The sequence below is a fragment of the Spinacia oleracea genome, chromosome 4 (genome assembly GCF_020520425.1).
Source record: "Spinacia oleracea cultivar Varoflay chromosome 4, BTI_SOV_V1, whole genome shotgun sequence".
NCBI classification, from domain to species: domain Eukaryota; kingdom Viridiplantae; phylum Streptophyta; class Magnoliopsida; order Caryophyllales; family Amaranthaceae; genus Spinacia; species Spinacia oleracea.
Window position 1 is genome coordinate 180,729,762 of NC_079490.1, and position 19,017 is coordinate 180,748,778.

General features: G+C 38.8%; 1 protein-coding gene across 1 annotated transcript; it reads left to right on the plus strand.

Moving 5' to 3' along the window:
* The first annotated feature begins 2,128 nt into the window (after nt 1–2,128).
* On the plus strand, nt 2,129–14,279 carry LOC110781849 (NADH dehydrogenase [ubiquinone] 1 alpha subcomplex subunit 8-A). The gene is made up of 3 exons (XM_021985899.2): nt 2,129–2,286; nt 2,427–2,611; nt 13,823–14,279. Exons 2-3 carry the CDS (start codon nt 2,427–2,429, stop codon nt 13,953–13,955), a joined length of 318 nt encoding a protein of 105 aa, XP_021841591.1. The 5' UTR covers nt 2,129–2,286; the 3' UTR covers nt 13,956–14,279.
* Nucleotides 14,280–19,017: the final 4,738 nt, after the last annotated feature.

A 19,017-nucleotide genomic window follows, 5' to 3' on the forward strand; every position in this document is an offset into this window, starting at 1 on the left:
GTCCTGTTTTTTTCTTTCGACAATCCCGTTTTGTTCGGGTGTGTAAAGAGTCGTTGTTTTGTGAACTATACCATTCTGTTCACAAAACGCCTTAAGAGTGTTAGGGTCATACTCACCACCCCTATCACTCCTAAGTCTCTTGATTTTCCTGTCTAGCTGATTTTCAACTTCAGCCTTGTACTACTTAAGGAACATCTCCTCAGCCTCATCCTTTGACATGAGAAGATAAGCCATGGTAAATCGAGAGCACTCATCAACAAAAAGTAATATAATATCTTTTACCACCCCTGCTCTCATAATTTCTAAAATCCCCAAAGTCACTATGAACAAGTTCTAGTACTTCTGTCTGTTTGTCTATTGATTTAAATGGTTTCTTTCCAAATTTTTGTTCAACGCATACTTCACACTTTGAAAAGTCAGTTTTAGAAAAACTCGGAATCATATTTAAGTGTTCAAGTCTTTTAATTGAAGCAATATTAACATGACCCAATCTAGCATGCCATAAATCAATAGACTCAACAATATAACCAGAAGAAGTACTAGCTTTCTTATTCATAATTTCAATTGAAACATCAAGAGTAAGCAACCCCCCGTTACAAAAGCCATTTTCCACAAATTCCCCATTGTGAGTAATAACTAGTCTATCAGAATCAAAGGAAAGCTTCAAACCAGCCTTCATGAGTAAGCTACCAGAAACCAGGTTCCTACACATTTCTGGAACATGCAAACATATTGGTTAGAGTAAGAGTTTTTGCAGAAGTGAGAGTGAGAATGATCTTCCCTTTGCCTTGGACAGTTGCGAAAGCAGAGTTACCCATGAAGACATTTTCACCATCAATCTTCTCATAGGCAGTGAACATGTCTTTGTTGGTGCAAATGTCCTTAGTTGCTCCCGTAACAACGATCCATTCAGCAACATCAAATCTCAGGTTAGCTTCAGAAACAACAACAACAAAATTGTTAGGATCAAGAACAATTCAACAAGGTTGGATTGGTTCTGATCGGGCTTCTTCTTGACCCTGCAATCCCTTGACTTGTGGCTAGCCTTCCCACATTCAAAACAATTTCCCCTAAACTTATACTTCTGAATTTTCCCTTGAGGCTTGAACTGATTACCCTTCCCCTTAAACCTACCAGAACTGAAATTACTCTTAGGTTCAACAAGATTAGCTTTAGCAGAACCTGAAAACATAAATTGACCCTTATCCTTAACTTTACCATGTCATTTTGGAGGGTGCGAGGTGGGGTGAGTTTATGAAATTATTTGTTTAATAGGATGGTGGGTCATAGGGTAAATTAGATGTATTATAATTAGATGGTGGTGTTGATAGGTTACTAAAATGACAAGTGTATCTCTTAAATAAATACGGCCGAAAAAGGCAAGTGTATCTCTTATATAAACACGGAGAGAGCAATACCCCCGTTCATCTTTACTCGCAACGTTGTCACTTTCACGCATTCCAAATTTCCAATGCACAACTTTGAACATTAATATCTGTAATTCTCTTTAAGCAAAAATTAGATCATTAATATTTTTAAATCTCTTTAAGCAAAAATTATAAAAATTTAATATTTTGAAAATACACATTAAGAGGAATCTAACAAGATCCCATGATTATGTTTAATATTACGTACAATATACATCATTAACAATGGTCAAAGTATAATACGGAGTATGTAAATAGTTTAGAAATCAGAAACGTTGCGACGTTGCGAGTATGAAAAATTGTACTCCCTCCGTTCCAAAATGTTTGTTACGTATTCCTTTTAGGTTGTTTCAAAATGTTTGTTACATGGAGAATCTTTCCTTTTATAAACTTATTATAATATTATTTTTTGTGCCAACTTTTAATTTTAATTGGTCCAATTTTTTCAACTCATTAAATTTCTTTACAATTTCCCAAGTATGTTAAGTTAACAATCTTTGCGCTTTTAATTTCCATTATTGGTTCATTTTGATAAATAAAACAATCTTATTGGTTGTTGTAATTATTAGTGGATTGGGGTTTTACTTGGTTTATTTTTTTAATAAAATCAAAAGAATCTTTATTATACGTTAATAAACGTGCAAAAGTCCAAACGTAACAAACATTTTTGAACGGAGGTGTAGAAAGTATTAATTGTTTTTTTTTTTATAACGAAATTACCATCCTCTACACTTTCCTAGTGAACTGCGAAAATCCCTTTACACGCAGTTTGTTCTTCGGTTCCCCTCTTCATCCACCTGAAGCTGCCTTCTCTCTCTCCGCTGAAGTGAGGTCAATCAAATCCCAAATACCCAATTAGGTATTAATTCCCTTCCCAAAATCCCCAACTATTTCTTCACCATTTCACCATTTTTCTTCCTAAATTTCTGCGATTTGTTGTAATGGGGTTCCTTCTAATTTTTTATTTCTGGGTTTTCGTGTGTGTATGTTCAAATTCAGATGGCAGCAAATGCATCAACTGTGGAGCCGATTCCCACATCGGCGGTTTTAATGGCGGCATCAAAGCACATAGCAACAAGATGTCGCGATGAAAACGTCGCTTTTTTGAAGTGCAAGAAGAAAGACTCTAATCCTGAGAAATGCCTCGACAAGGGTCAACAAGTCACTCGTTGTGTCTTTACCCTGTAAGTTTCTCTCTATTTCATATCATGGGTTTTTATTTTTTTATTTTTTGCAGTTGGTATTAATACTTTTTTGTCAGTTAATATATTGTTTTGAGATTAATGGTGGTCGGTTTATTATTTGATTGAGGAATTATTTCACTTTTTATGATTTAGGGTTAGTTAGGAAATTTTGATTTGTGGGTTATAGGGTAAATTTAATTTGTTGGGTTTATGAAAATGCTCAAGTTGTAAGATAAGGAATGTTGAATACGAGGGTGAGTACTATGACCAGCAGACCAGGAGCTTTAGTGTTACAAATCGTTGTGTTAAATGGGAATTTGGGTGATTTCAAAAGATGATAGCTTTGCTGCTCAGAATGTGGTCGTTTGGAATTTGGAAATGTGTATTGGAGCATTTTGTTTCTTAAGCTTAATGATTTCACGCTGGATTCGGAGAGCTCTTAATGTTGTGGGAAAACGGTTAAGCATTTAGTTGTGCTGTATTGATGTATGTTGAATCAGTTCACATGGGAGTAGTTTGTATCCGGGTTTCAGCCTTTCCGGAGTGCGAGTTTTAGGTAAAATCTTTGTTGCAGTAGTTGCTTAAGGAAGCTAACCGCTCCACGTCTTCCTCATGTAGTGGGAAGCAAGCTTACACATTTCCCCAAAGTGTTGACATTTGCTTGAGGAATGCAGGTGGACAGGGTTAATGAGGCGGATTCCGTGTTTTAGATGAGGTTTTACTTGGAAACGGAGAGTGTGATGTATCATGATGGATGCTATTTTTAAAGGGGTAGTTGTGTGTAGATCAGCCCCATGCTAGATGTAGAGATCGTCCTGGCAATACTTTGTAGTCTGTATCAGAATGAGCTGGAATATCAAAATAAATATGTATAATGCAGTGAGTAAAAGTATTGCAGTTGTGTTTTATTTTGGTAATTTCTTAAGGTTCCGGTACTTGTCACTGCTAGTATACTGTTGAATAATGGAATAAGATTGACTTCTTTCTGTCCCAGTGATCTTTTACCACTATTAAGGCCAGTTTAAGTCTGTGATTTCGACCTTATATCTCCTTGGATCCAAATTAAATTTCTCATTATCCTGGGACAAATACTGAGGAAATCGAAGAAATGTGAGTATATGGATGGGTGAGTGGGCCCAACTTTTGTCTAAAGTAAAGACTGTCCAGGTGTTTGGAATTTATTTTGGGACATCCTTATTTGGTATAGGGTAACTTATCAACTTATGTTTTGGACTGATGGAGGAGAAGATAAGTGCTTATTCGCTTTGTGGGCTTCAAGAGAGCTGTTTTACAGTTATAGGATCTTTATTGTCTTGATTTGATGAGCTGCTAGCATAGGAGTTCAAGTTAAGAGAATGGTCATTTTATGGAGGTGATGATCTACAGGGTAGATGCATTAAAAGTTTTGCTTTTTTTTTTTGGTTTTAATCTCTAATATTACGTTTTTACCTGTAGAGGTCTCAGATGATCAATTTTGTGTAATTGTGTGTGAGTGAGCTCAGAGCTACAAATGAGAGTGCATCTCTTTTTCCGTGTGCTATGTGGAGTGTTACTTGATTTTGGATGGCGATTATGCTGTATAAGATGTGTTGGTCATTGCTAGTATGCCGTGCGTATTAGATATGATTTGAAACGTGGATGAAAAACACCTCTGTCAATAGCTATAACTATAACACGAGTCTCAAGTCTCTCAAGTCTCCGAATTCAGCTGATATGCTTTCCTGCTTTATCTTTACATAGAAATGTAATTATCGACCACTTGAAACATGTTTACCCTTGTCAATGCTTCTTGTCACTGCTCCTTGGTAATGCATTGCTCAAGTGCCCTTTGAAATTTTTAGCACATGGGATCTGTTTGTATCACTCCGGACAACCAACTAAATCCCGAGAAGCTTTCAATTGGTTTTGGAAGTTTAAGGCCATTCAGTTAATTGATTGACAGTGAAAAACTCTTGTTAGCGTTTATTCTTAATATATTATATTGGATGGTCTTATCGCACTGGATTAATGTTTAACAATACACCGTTCTTTAATGAATTTTAAGGAATTTAAAGAACTATGCCAGCTAGTTAGTATCAAGGGAGTCCAATGAATGCAATGCAATGCCTGTGCAAACTTAAAGAGGTAACTATCATCATAAGAAACTGTCTTTTACAGGACAATGTTAAGGTCTCAGTGAATTATTGGATGAGTTCTGGGTAATTATTCTGTGAATAACTACATGAACATTTTGACTTTTGCTAAGGTTTCATAGATTTATTGGGTAGTATATCAAGACCTATCTAAAGCATCTTCTGTTAACTATCAGGTGTACTCTCTAAAGAATTTGAATTGGAATTTGGGGTTGAGTAATATGACCACGAGATTTGGTGTTGCCAATGATTGAATCAGTGGGAGATCGGGCGATTTCGAAAGAGGATAGGTTTGCTGCTTTAATGTGGTGTCTTAGCTAAGGTATCTGGAGCACATAGTTCTTTTATCGAGTTTTACCTCTTCTTCCTCATTAAGTGAAAGTGAGGAAAACAGACGAACAGGGGAAATTGTGCGCATTCCGTGTTTTTGATTGGATTTTACCCTTGGAAACTGGGAATGTGCTATATGATGTTGATAAGCCTTTAACATAGTCTGTTACTTATTTCCCACTGTAAGAGGGATATTTGAGTTTGGATCAGCCCCATGCTACTTTTATATGTCCCAACATTAGTATCTAGTCGTAGTCTGCTCTAGAACAAATTTCAATATGACATTGGTCATGTATAATCTGGATAGGAAACAAGAGATTGTCTGAGTTTTTCCCCTGTTTTCTTTTACCCCTATTAGCCCCAGTTGAAGTCTGTGATTTTGACCTTATACTCCCCCTGTCCTAAGTTTAAGGTCCCGTTCACTTTTGGCACAAATATAATGGTAAGAAAAGAGATGTGAGTAGATAAACGGGTGAGTGAGCCCAACTTATGTCTAAAGTAGAGAGGAAAAAGGTAAAATGGTACTTAATTTTGGGACATGCTTTTGTGGTATATGGAAATCTAATATAGACCGAAATTAGTAGAAGACAAGTGTGCTGTTATGCTTTGCAGGCTTCAAGATTCTTCTTGCTTAGTTATTTGAATCTTACTTGAAATGTCTTGGTTTGACTAGCTCCAGGCGTAGATGTTTAAGATGAGAAAATGTTCCTTTGAAAGAAATGGTCCATTGAGGGGGTGAGGTTCACCAGAAATATGCTCTTGTGTCCCTGATATTAAATTTTCTGTCTGTAGTCCTGTAGAGGACAGGTTTCAGATGCTATATAATTTTTTAATAGTGACCTTACAGAGCTATAAATGAGAGAGCTTCTCATATTTTCGCTTGGCTGGTGGCCTTGTGAGTGCTGCTTATTTTCAGGGCAACGATTTTCAGCCTAAGTTGTGTTGGTCAGTGCTAATATGCTATGGGTATTAGATTTGATTTGGAAAGGTGGCTGAGTAAATACATCTATTGATATGTGATAGCTATCAGATACTTAGATGACTCTCAGGCTTTCGGTTGATTCTGCTTTGCTAATTAGTTTTTACATAGGCATGTAATCAGTGCTTAACCACCTCAGAGGCTCAGACATCTTTGCAAATTTTCATTCTTCTTGTCACTGCTTTCCTTGGGAATGTATTGTTTGACAAGTACCCCTCGAGCGTTTTTTTAATATAGAATGATCACACTGGCATACTGGACAACCTATAAGATATCGAGAAACTTCTAAATGGTTTTTGTCTTTCGAAAGTGTAGGGCCATTCAGGTTGACATGCTACTAACCTCGCTAGCATTTATCTTAGTAAACACTATTCAAAATGGTCTTATCCCATTGCAATAGTGTGTAAAAGATACAACGTTCTGCAGTGTATTGGAAGGACTATAAGAAGTAAAAGCTCAAGCTAGCTTAGTATCCTGGAGTCCAATGGATGCAATTCTATGCCAGTGTAAACTTAGAAATAAATTCCATCTTAAGAAGTTGCCTCCTTATGTAAAAGGTTTTTGTGAAATGTTGGATGAGTTATTGGTAGTTCTTCCATGAAAAACTACATGAAAACTTTTTGACTTTTCAAAGATTCTGTGAAATATGTTGAGTAGTATATCAGGACCTATCTGAAACATCTTCTGTTAGTTATTACTCCCTTGTACACTCTAAACAACATGAGGTCCATATGGATGCTTATCCTGCTTCTGCTATAGGACTTCATAAACTACATGAACTTTTTGACTTCTCTAAGATTCTGTGAAATATGTTTAGTATATCAGGACCTATCTGAAGCATCTTCTGTTAATTAGTACTCCGGTGTATACTCTAACAACATGGGGTGAATGCCTATCCTGCTTCTGCTATAGGACTTCAAATTTTAGATGTAGGTAATGTGAAAGAAAATATGGTGTAGGGTTGATTGGGGTGGACCGGTGGAGGAAAGAAACTCAGTGCGAAAAATGCTCAACTGTGATGTAATATCCCCTTTATTGACTCTGGTTAAAAATTAGATGCTTTAGGATATCTTTTATTTTTCTGGCTCATACTTTTTACTTGCTGCACTTGAATAACGTCTAGGGAGATTTGAAGCTCCCGCTTGTAACTTGAAAAGTCATATCTGACTTGCATAGTTGATATTTCTTTATTTCGAGATTGTGTGATGATTTGTTTTGCCTTCCCTCTTCTAGTCCCTGTGTAATTTATTTATTTTGATAATAGGTTAGCTTTTATTAACAACAGGAGGAAGTTTTTGCAGGCAACAACCCCCTCTAAGAAAGGGGAAAATCTGTACTCCTCCTTGGAGGGGACTTCCTAATGGAAGCATTTCATTTGATCTTCAAAAGAAGATGACAACCCCATTGTTCGAAGTAAACCTCCACCTACAACATTGTTTCCATCTACCTAAGGCCTCAAATTACCTGAAAACACTAAACAAATTACAACTGTTTAAACCAATACCTATTACTATTCACTTGTATAACACTTGTTAGGTAATAGAGTATTAATACACTTTCAAAGTTTCAAATACCTTCCCTGATTCTCTGGATTACATTATCAGGAGCCTCCACTTTCCAGTAAGCACAGTTCTGAATTTCCAGATCTCATATACAGCAGCAGCTTAATGAACCTTCTTCTGGAAACAGCCGTCTTGATTTCATATACCATTTCCAAATAACTTGTATATGTGAGCTTGTGCAGGCAACATCCAACCAAGTAAAAATATCAGATAAAATTCTACTACTATAATCACTCTGATGAAAGAGACGAATGATTGACTCATTTTTAGTACTTCTGATTGAGGACCAGCACCTACCCCATATGACTGGAGAATCATGGTAGTCCTCAGTTTTTCCTTGCATAACCAATGAACCTATGCTTAGTGTTAGAATCCAACCTTCCTTTACTTGTATTTCTCCTTTCTATTGCTTTCTAGGATCTTTCTAATAGTTTTCTAGGCTTTAGGAAGAATTATTATGTTACTGTAATTCCAGTGTTCACTGGGCAGATTTAGCTAATTCAAAATAAACCTCTATGAGGGGTATGGACCAATACCTCTCACCAGAAGTTGCCTTTGCTTAATTCATGTGTTGTTGCTAGCCTTTATAGATATTGTGCTGTCGCATGCTTTTAAGCTTTCCAAGACCCATCAAAATCCCTTGCAAAACAGATACACTCTCGTCGTCGGTCCCGCTTGTGCCTGCTGTGCGCACACAAGCGCCCCGATCGACCCTCGACCCTCGCTCTTGTCGCCAATAGGCAAGAGTGCCCATTCTAAAGCAGACCTCCGCTCGTGCCCCGAGCCTTGAGATTCACTTTCCGCACAAGGCTTGCGCCCTTGCCGTCCCATAGGCAAGAGCGCGCCGCACGGATCCGGTGTCAAAACACTCGGACCGTGACAGTTGGTATCAGAGCCAAGGTTCAAACCTAGGCATCGAGAGACCCAAGCAAGCAATTTGAGATGGAAACGATCGAAGAAAGACTAGCCTGGCTAGAAGGCAAGTCTGAGAGCTGGACCCGACTCGAGGAAATTGTGATTGGCCAAGCCAAAGAGATAGAAAGACTCGAGGGTGCGGTCGATGAGCTCATGCAAGAGAAAGAAGCGCTTCAGGAACAACTCAACTTTGTCCAGAAGCAAGCTGAAGATGCCCAAGACAAATGCGCGACACTGATGCGCGCTGCAAGGACTGACTCGAGTGGGGGTGGTGCGATGAAGATCAAACCTCCAAAACCTCGAGACTATAGTGGGGCTAGAGACTCGAAGGAAGTTGATAACTTCCTCTTCGACATGGAGCAGTATTTCAGAATTTTTCAACTGAGTGACAATCTAAAGGTGGATACCGCGACCATGCACTTGTCGGATGATGCGAAGCTGTGGTGGCGCACCAAGCACGCCGACATCGAAAAAGGGGAAATAAAGATAGACACCTGGGAGGAGTTCAAGAAGGAACTCAAAGATCAATTCTACCCCGAGAACACCGAGTTTGTTGCAAGAATGAAGCTACAGGAGATCCGCCACAAGGGCTCCATACGCGACTATGTGAAGGAATACTCGGCCTGCATGTTGGACATCCGAGACGTGAATGAGAAAGATCGGTTGTTCAACTTTGTTCACGGGCTGCAAGAATGGGCGCAGCGCGAAGTATTGAGGGCGAAAGTGGACACGCTTTCGGCCGCTATGACTGCTGCAGAGCGATTGATGGACTACTCCGCGGGAAGGGGTCATCGCTCGGAAGAAGGAACAAGGGGGACGCCTACAAGCTCGGAGGGCCCGACTCCAAGCTCACCCAAGAGTGTGAGAAGTGACTCAAGGGTGTCGTCCAGCTCAGTCGGAGGATTCAAGAAAGGAAATGGGGGAGGAGATTCACAGAAATCCTGGTCATCACCTTCCGTATCAACAAAGGAATCCAAGATCAGCACGCCCTCGGGAAACATCAGTAGACTCAACTGCTTGCTATGTCGAGGCCCACACAAATGGTGGGAGTGCAAACACAAAGGGGAGATCGACAACCTACAGAGGAAGTTGTCGGCCATGTCCGTGGAGGAAACCCCAAAAGAGACAGAAGAAGAAGCATGCCATGAGGACGAAGAACCCCGCAGGATGAGTTCCGTCTATATGATGTATGCAATGGGGAAAGAGGGCCCGAAGACAAGAGAGGAATCCACAAACATGATGTACGTGGACCTCGTGGTAAATGGGAGGAATGCTCGAGCCATGGTAGACACCGGCGCCTCTCACAACTTTGTGACCGAAGCAGAAGCCCGAAGATTGGGGTTAGTGCTCAAGAAAGGAGGCGGTAGCATGAAATCCGTCAACTCTAAAGCCAAGCCGATCCTCGGTGTGGCAGAACAGGTGGAAGCAAAGTTGGGAGACTGGGAAGGAAAAATGAACTTCACTGCCGTCAACATGGACGACTTCAACCTTGTGCTTGGATTGGAGTTCCTCCGCACCAGCAAAGCAGTTGTAATGCCTCACTTGAATTCTTTGCTTGTAGCAGGTGGACAAACTTGTCTAGTTCGAAGTACAGGTACTCCCACAAAGACAAAAGAGAAGGGCCGATACCTTTCGGCAATGCGAGTGATGGAGCCACTCAGAAAGGCGACATCTCAGATACCCCCTCGCATCAGAAACAAGAGACAAGATGCAAGCTCAAGCCAAGCCGCTCCGAGCCAGAAACCAAAAACAAGGAAGACTTGGATTCACAAGACTCACCAGCCTATCAAGACACAACAAGATTCAAGAAGACTCCAGCAACCGCCATCAACCACCGGCGCAGAGAGGACTACAGAGTTTAGAATAGGAGCTTTTTCTTTCATCTTTTGTAACTTAAGTGGGGGAGGATGTTAGAATCCAACCTTCCTTTACTTGTATTTCTCCTTTCTATTGCTTTCTAGGATCTTTCTAATAGTTTTCTAGGCTTTAGGAAGAATTATTATGTTACTGTAATTCCAGTGTTCACTGGGCAGATTTAGCTAATTCAAAATAAACCTCTATGAGGGGTATGAACCAATACCTCTCACCAGAAGTTGCCTTTGCTTAATTCATGTGTTGTTGCTAGCCTTTATAGATATTGTGCTGTCGCATGCTTTTAAGCTTTCCAAGACCCATCAAAATCCCTTGCAAAACAGATACACTCTCGTCGTCGGTCCCGCTTGTGCCTGCTGTGCGCACACAAGCGCCCCGATCGACCCTCGACCCTCGCTCTTGTCGCCAATAGGCAAGAGTGCCCATTCTAAAGCAGACCTCCGCTCGTGCCCCGAGCCTTGAGATTCACTTTCCGCACAAGGCTTGCGCCCTTGCCGTCCCATAGGCAAGAGCGCGCCGCACGGATCCGGTGTCAAAACACTCGGACCGTGACACTTAGGCACACTTAGCTTATTCATACCCATCTATACCAAGAAACTCTAGGAGCGGTACCTTAAAGCCAATTGTAACTCATTTTGGATGAAATAAACACCTTTAGCACTTGGGATCCACTAGAATAGCCATCTCTGAGCCTGTCCTTGATTTTTCCGATTGTCTTCCATTACCAACTGGGGTACTTCCATACACAATTATGGATATCCAAACTCTCTTCTTCCTTGGATCTACATAAAGTATCGCAAGCTACAGAAAGCATTCTACTACTCTGTTTATCTTGTTCAAGCTGGATATCTGTAAAAGACTGTTTTGTCCTGATTGAGCTTAGTGGTGTTAAGAATTTAGGAAAGTCATTTGGCTACGAGGTATGATAATTGTTGTTTATTGCTAATTATTGTATCGTGAAATAGTTGGTTACCAAAACTGTTCTTAGAAAGTGAAAGTTGAAACCTGGTGGCACTTGAGAGAACATAGTTACACATCAACTCTAGATGGATTGGTTAGTCAATGATCTCTCCTCTCTCCAAATCTAAGAATTAGTCAATTATGTTTACCCAAGGACAACAACCACGGTAGTAGTTGCGGAACTACTGGGCCGGGTCTTTCCATCTTCATGTTAAGAGAGAAGTTAGCGGAAGATGAACAATTGGAAAATGATGTCTAATTGCCTAGCGTATGACACCTTTGCTTGACTGTGTTATTTACCAGGTAATAAGTAAAGCACTTATCTGGTTTAGCTTAACAATCAACATTACAAAATCAAAGGAAAAAGAAAAAAGGACTTCAATAGAGAAAACTTCGGATTGCGAACGAGTTTTTAATTCTGTGATTGCATCATTTATCTGGTGGTTGTCGTATGGTAACATTCGTGGCGCTATGCCTTCTTTATTTGTGTATCACTATCTACAAGTTTGTAAATTAATATCTTATGTTGGATTTGACATAATTAATTTCATTTTATTGCTATCCTGGTGCATCTCATCTTGCTTCAATGCACATCGTTGACCTGTGTCTTGCTCTGTTTTTTTTTTTCTGTCGAGTTGATTCCTTATGAGTTTTGTTATTATGTGAAGCTATGTGCGGATCAGAGTACAATTGTACAAAGCATTCAGTTCTTTGTCAGCTAAATTTCGTTTTGGAGTTATTGTTGAGGATAGGAGCAAATGCTAGTTATTCTCGAACAAAATCATCAAAAAGAATTTCTGAGTTATTCTCAGACAAAATCATCAAAAAGAGTATCTCAGATGCCCTGAAATCATCAAAAAGAATTTCTGAGTTATTCTCAGACAAAATCATCAAAAAGAGTATCTCAGATGCCCTGAAACATCTGTTTTTACCATACAATATATTTTCAAGGCGAAGCAAAGGGTAGTTGAACAACTAGCAGCCAATTAATTTCAGTTTTGACATTGTTGATATTTATTAACTAGCCTTGACGCAGCACCATCTTCTGACATGACCAAATCTACTGTTCCCCTGTTTGCTAATAAGTGAAAAACATTAGGATTTGGAACACAAACTGAGGAGACCTATGTGATAAGCAAGACGATACAGATATGGACGAAAGTGTCCATGTGATGTGAAAAGGGAGGGAGAGAGAAACAATAGACCTAAAAGAAGAAATGTTTCATTCGTTTCAAAATAGCAATAAAACAGAAGTGTTCCACGTATTGACAAACAGATGAGTAATAGTTTTGATTGTGTTTTGCTATTTTCATTGAGAAGCATGCTCCCAAGTATCTTTAAGCCTTTCTGTGCCACAAGAAATTTGTCCTCGGGGATCTTATTGTATTTCAAACTTGCATTTAATTGAGAAAGCTTTTATGATTCCCCTGTCATCTGTATATCAAAGAGTGCAACCTTTGGTGGCTTGTAGAGTTGTAGGCATCCTTTAGAAGAGCCATCAGTTGAGATAAACCTATTCACAACCGCGGGGAAGGGATACCAATTTGATAAAATATCCCATTATCTTCATTTCCTCATTGCAAGCTTCTGCTGTTTCCTCTTTCATGTCCATAAAATCTGTAGCTCTTGCTAGTAAAAGTCGTGTCTTTTTTCCAGGATGGTATGATCGGTGGCCTCTAGTGGCCATTTTGTTCTTTGCTACTGCAAACACAGTCATGTTTCCCAAGGGGTTATTTGCTGACAATTCATTTTTGTACTATAGGTTGGTCACAGTACACTCAGCCAAATAGAGAAGCATATCCTAGGATTTGTGTGCTCTCCAGTACTGCTTCTCTCTTTCTACACGTGTGATTGTTTTCCAATAATAGTAGATCTGTATATACAAAGCTTGTTGAGCACAAAGAATCCAGTTATCCAGGTTAAGTTGCTTATTGTAGTGTAAAGAACTACTATGAAACGTTAGGTTGTTGTTTCCCGAGGTGTAGTGTCGTCTTCTCATGCAAATCATTGCTGCTGGTTGTCATCCTTATATTTCGTAATATAAAAGAACATTTTCCATGGTCCGAAGTGATCGCTGACTTACAGTCAAAGTCCTTGCCAGACTTTGTCATACTTGAATATTTCTGTTCTCAATATCCTGAAGTGCTAACAATTTTGGGGAAATCTCAAATCCTTTTGCCTTCTCTCCATTCATGCAGATGGAAATTGGAAAGGGGAAGAGGAGTTGACAATATTTACATAAAGTTCTGTTTCTATTCTATCGTTCAGTGTGTGCACATATATTCGTTGTGATGGATGGATTGTGCAATTTATCATCAATTTGATAATATTTTATTTGTATTTTAGTTGCTGTGTTGCTTATCAAACTTATTTGACCCTTCAGATTTTGTGTTTGATATGTTGTAGACCCATAAAAGGGCAATTGTGGGAGTATATGATCTTTATATTATTGGGTATGCAGGCTGAAAGACCTTCACCAGAAGTGCACAAAGGAGATGGATGCATATGGAAATTGCATGTATTACCACACAAATGAATTTGAGCTGTGCCGCAAAGAGCAGGAAGCATTTGAGAAAGTATGCCCTCTGGAATGATAGAGATAAGCTTTTTTATAAAGATAAGCTGATTCCTGCTAGACTGCTATAAGCTCTGTTTCTGTTGTTCATCATGAAAAGAAGTTGATGCATCTATTCTCCAAGGAGAAGTGCAGAACTAATAAATATTGTGGTGTTTTTTCTCTAAATCATGAAAAATAGTGGTGCCTTTTGAATCATCCATCATGTGTTGATTGTGGAGAATACAAAAATTGTATGGTTCTTTGACATTGATTGTAAGCATGAGATATCCTACCCTTTGCAATTAATTAGTGAAGGTATCGGCATTCATTAATAAATGTGTAATCATTGGGTTCTTGCGTATCTGTTTGTTTGTTTGTTTGTTTGTTTGTTTGTTTGTTTGTGTGGTGTTTGTTGAAGAATGCTTGAAACAATTAGACATTGAACATCCAACATTGGCCTCAAACACACAACTCATTTGGAATATGTGAAGCACTAATATTGCAGGCTGACTGCGTCTGCTGTGCAATGCCCTCGCAATTCATTTGCTATAATGGCGTTATTTGTTCAAGTAATGGTTTTACAAACTCCATTCGTTCACCCAGAACTATGCGCGTTGTTCTTTGTTCTTCTTCGGTTATCATGCTCACTTTTGACGCTCCCTCTAATTCTTAGTGTTGTGCTTGCATACCCTAATTGACTAAGAGAAGAACCGTAAGAAATTTGGAAACATAGTAAAATTTTATCTCTCTTCATTTCCAAACAGCCACCAGCTTCAACATCTTCATCAGTTGCTAGTTTGCTACAGCTGCCTCGGCATGACCCTCACCCTTACCCTCTCCGTCTTCAACACCATCAATCAACGTTTCACCATCACTCAATCCAGCTACAACGGCCTCATATTCTTCAGAATTATTACTATAATCTTGTTCATAATTATCACCCTTTTGTTTTTAACTGAAACTAGGATGTTAGTTTCTAGGGCATGCAGTAGACTTAGTTCGATACTTCGATGTACTGGGGTTGATGCAGTTTGTTCTAGTGGGGAATTTTGGTATTACGGTGGAGTTCTTTTTTTTTTTTTTTTTGGACATATACGGTGGAGTTCATTGGATATTAGTTGTGTGTTTAGCTCCCCTAATTTTGTAATGTGTAATATAGTTGAAGTTAATGGAATAATATCGTATGTAATGTTCTTTTATGGAGCTCCTCTTCTAAGTGATAGAAAAGAGGTTTAGGATTACATGTTATATTTGCTTAATTTGTACCCAAAATGTTTAGTGATAGGAGATTTCAATCAATTAGAAAAGTATGAGCATAAATTAGGGGTTCTAATTTGATTCAAGGATGGGACGACATGAATTGGCGGTAAAAAATCACCTTATTGAAGTTCCTTTTTCGGGACCAAAATTTACTTGGACATATAAGAGGGATAAACAGAATTAATTCAGAACGTTTAGATCAGGCAAATGATTGGTTTCATTCGTTCCTGGGTAGTAAATTGTTTAATCAACCCTTTATTGCTTCAGATCATGCAACAATAATTTTTGATAATAGTGTTGTTAAAAGGTCGAGACCTTATCAAATTGAAAATCGGTGTCTTCAATTTGTTGATGTTTGTAAATTAGTTGATGAAGTTTGGAGGACTTATAATCAAGGCTCAACAATGTTCTCTCGAGGAAATTAGTGTCCCTTCAAATTAGGATTCGTAAAAGGTGCCTCCAAAACAAAAATTATGGAAATAAATTGGAGGGATTTACATGACACGTTATCTTTGGTTGGTACAAACGTTATGAACTTATCTCAAGGTGCGGAATACATTGATAAGGTGAATGATGAGATTTCCCAAACCTCTATTAAACTCTAGTACTGGAAACAAATAATGAAGGAATGATGGGTAGCGGAAAGAGATCTACCAACAACACTTCTTTATTCCAGAGTTTAACTTCGGAAAAAAAGGAATGAAATTATAACCTTGAAGGATCAAAGCGGAATATAGATTGAAGGTCAAGAGCAAGTGCATGGATTAATGGTAAACTCACTAAAAAAATATTTTTTGTTGAAATGAAATTCTAAACACAACGAGGATGTGGAAATGGTGTTACAATAACTAGACCTTCCTCAAATCTCAAGTGCCAATTTGACCTTGTTAAATAGCCCTTTTATAGTTGTTGATATCTAATGGGCAAATCAAAATCTCCAGGTCCAAATGGGTTAACTGTAGGTTTCTTCAAAAAACATTGGGATAGGGTCGAAGATTCAATCTGTAAAGTCGTTAGGAGTTTTTTTAACTACGGGTTACTTGCTTAGGGAATGGAATTACTCCTTATTTGTTATGACTCCCAAACGGGATGTGCCTCAAGAAATTGGAGATTTAAGACCAATCAGCCTATGCTATACGGTGTAAAAATGTGCCTCCAAGTGCTTGGTTTCTAGAATGAAAGGTATGCTCCTAGGTATTATTTCTCTTTCTCAACACACTTTTATTTCGGGAAGATTCATGGCGGAAATGTTTTGTCATTTCATGAACTTGTTGAGAAAATTAATACTAGGCGAAGGGAAAGTGGTTATTTGACGTCACTCAAAATTGATATGAGTAAAGCTTATGATTATGTTCACTGGGATTTCCTCCTCCGGGTGCTTAGGGAATATGGTTTCTCAGGGCATTGGATTCAACTAATAAACCAGTGTGTTTTTATGGTGTCATATAAGGTTCTTTTAAGTGGTAATACTTCAGAGCAATTTCGACCATACCGTGGAATTCGACAAGGAGATCCTTTAGGTCCTTTTTTTTTCTTTTCTGCATGGATATTTTATCAAGAATGCTGCAACTTGAAAGTGATATGCATCTCTTTAAAGTTATTAATATGTGTCGGGGGTGTCCCATACATCGCACCTCTTTTTCGCGGATGATTCTCTCCTCTTCTTTACTGCTGCCAGAGATAGTTGCACTCAAGTTTCTCACATTATCAGCTGATTTTGTGCTATTTCTGGCCAGCAACTGAACTTACAGAAATCGTATTTTAAGGTTAGTCCTAATGCACACGAGGAAATGATGCTTTTAAGGAAATTTTGTAAATGCAACTGGTTCCATTTTAGGTTTCCATCTTGGAGTTCCGATTGACTTGGTAGGGAAGAAATATCTGAACTTCCAATTTCTTATTGAGGAGGGGGCTGTGAAAGAATCAGCATGGACCTCTTGTTATTTATCACAACCCTAGAAGCTGATCCTCATCAATTATGTACTTATTACAATGCATCGCATGCTCTCAGCTGTATGGAGGTTCCTCTTTCCATTTCTTTGAAATTGGATTCTATTGACCAGATTCTTCTCGGCATGGAAAAATAAAACGGGGATGCACTGGGTAAACAGGAAAACAATCCAAATTCCCTATGGATTAAAAGGTTTAGGAATTAGGGGTACAAAATGTTTAAATAAAGATTTACTGATGAAGCAGGTTTGACGACTGTACAATAACCCACATTCAATGCTGGCTGGGGTCGTAAGTCATAACTTTCATATGCCTCTAACAACAGGTATCCTAGCAGTGCATATAGGGAGGAACATTTCTTGGGGTATGCGTGGTATATGTAAAGTGTAACATAATTCTAGGGGTGTGAATGGAAGGTGGGAAATGAGAATCGTATTGTTGCTGGAAGGGATAAGTAGGTTGAAGGGGAAACTCCGCTTTTCGGTTCTCATGTAACTTTGAGGGAAGCCAAGGATTGGAAAGTGCACCACTTCATTCTACCAATGGGTAGGGGGTGGAATCATGAAAAGACCCATTCATGCTTTGATTTTAAGGATGCTTAGAGAATATTTAGTATGGAACTTCCGTCATCATATACTGAAGATTTCCTTTACTAGAAGTTCCGTAAATCGGGGAACCTTACAGTGAAATTTTCTTATGCTTCATTGGCAGCTAAAGATATGACCAGCACATGTAGATTCTGGTAGAGAATTCTACAAAACACTATGGTCAATGCGTATTCTTCCTAAATAGAAGCTTTTCCTTTGGAAGCTCCTTCAATTCATAACGAGATTTGGACAAAATTATATCTTGAGCGACGAAGAATGAAAATCCCAACATCTTGTGATCTATGTGAAAGCCAGGATGAGGACATCCAACATATTTTTAGATTATGTGAACTTACGCAACATATTAGGAGGGGTGAAGCACTTCAAATCCACTCAAAATACAATGAAGCTAATCTCTATGTCCTTTACAGAACACCTTCTTTTTTATATCCGACAATTTAATAGCCAGGGTGGTAATGACAGCCCAAGAAATGTATACTTTATTAGTACACTATGGGCTCTTTGGTTGACTAGGAACAATCGAGTTTTCAAGGATGAAGCCACAACCTTGTCTGCAGTTAAAGCCGAATTTATTAGGCTCAACAACAACATTACACTATGAAATAGGATTTTCAACCGCACCTGCAGTTTCTTCATCCACCGGAAAAGGAACTTCCTTATCCTTCGATTTTCTATAGGGATGAGATATAACATATATAATGGTAGATGGATCCTGGCACAAGGATACTAGGAATGCAGGAATGGGTTGGTACTTGTACGGACAACCAACGGGAACACCGATAATCTTGGGGGGTGGGGGGGGGGGTGCACAAACTGGTTCAACTGCCTCTACTCTACAAACGGAAGCCAATGTGTTCCTTGTTGGTCTTCAATGGGCTTCGCAAGGGCAATACCAAAGAGTAACAATCCTTACAGATTCAAACATGCTTATTGATTTGCTCCAGCGAGAGGAAGTTTTAGATATGCAGCTAAAATAGACGCTTCAGAAGATCAAAAAAATTGGCATGACCATTGATTGGTGCTGTATCATATCAATAACGTTGACCGTGACATAGTTCACCAAGCACTTTTCCTAGCAAGAGCATTTTCAACTTTATTTATTTATTTTAATAATTTTCCTTAGTTTTGTTTCTACAAGCTTATGTCAAAGAAATAAAGCTGACCCAAAAACTACTCATCTAGAACTATGGAAGATATTCAGTTCTTTCGGTTTATATTGAACTACATGTTATGCTATCAATATAAGCCTTGCAGAAACTTACAACTATGCCGATTGGGCGG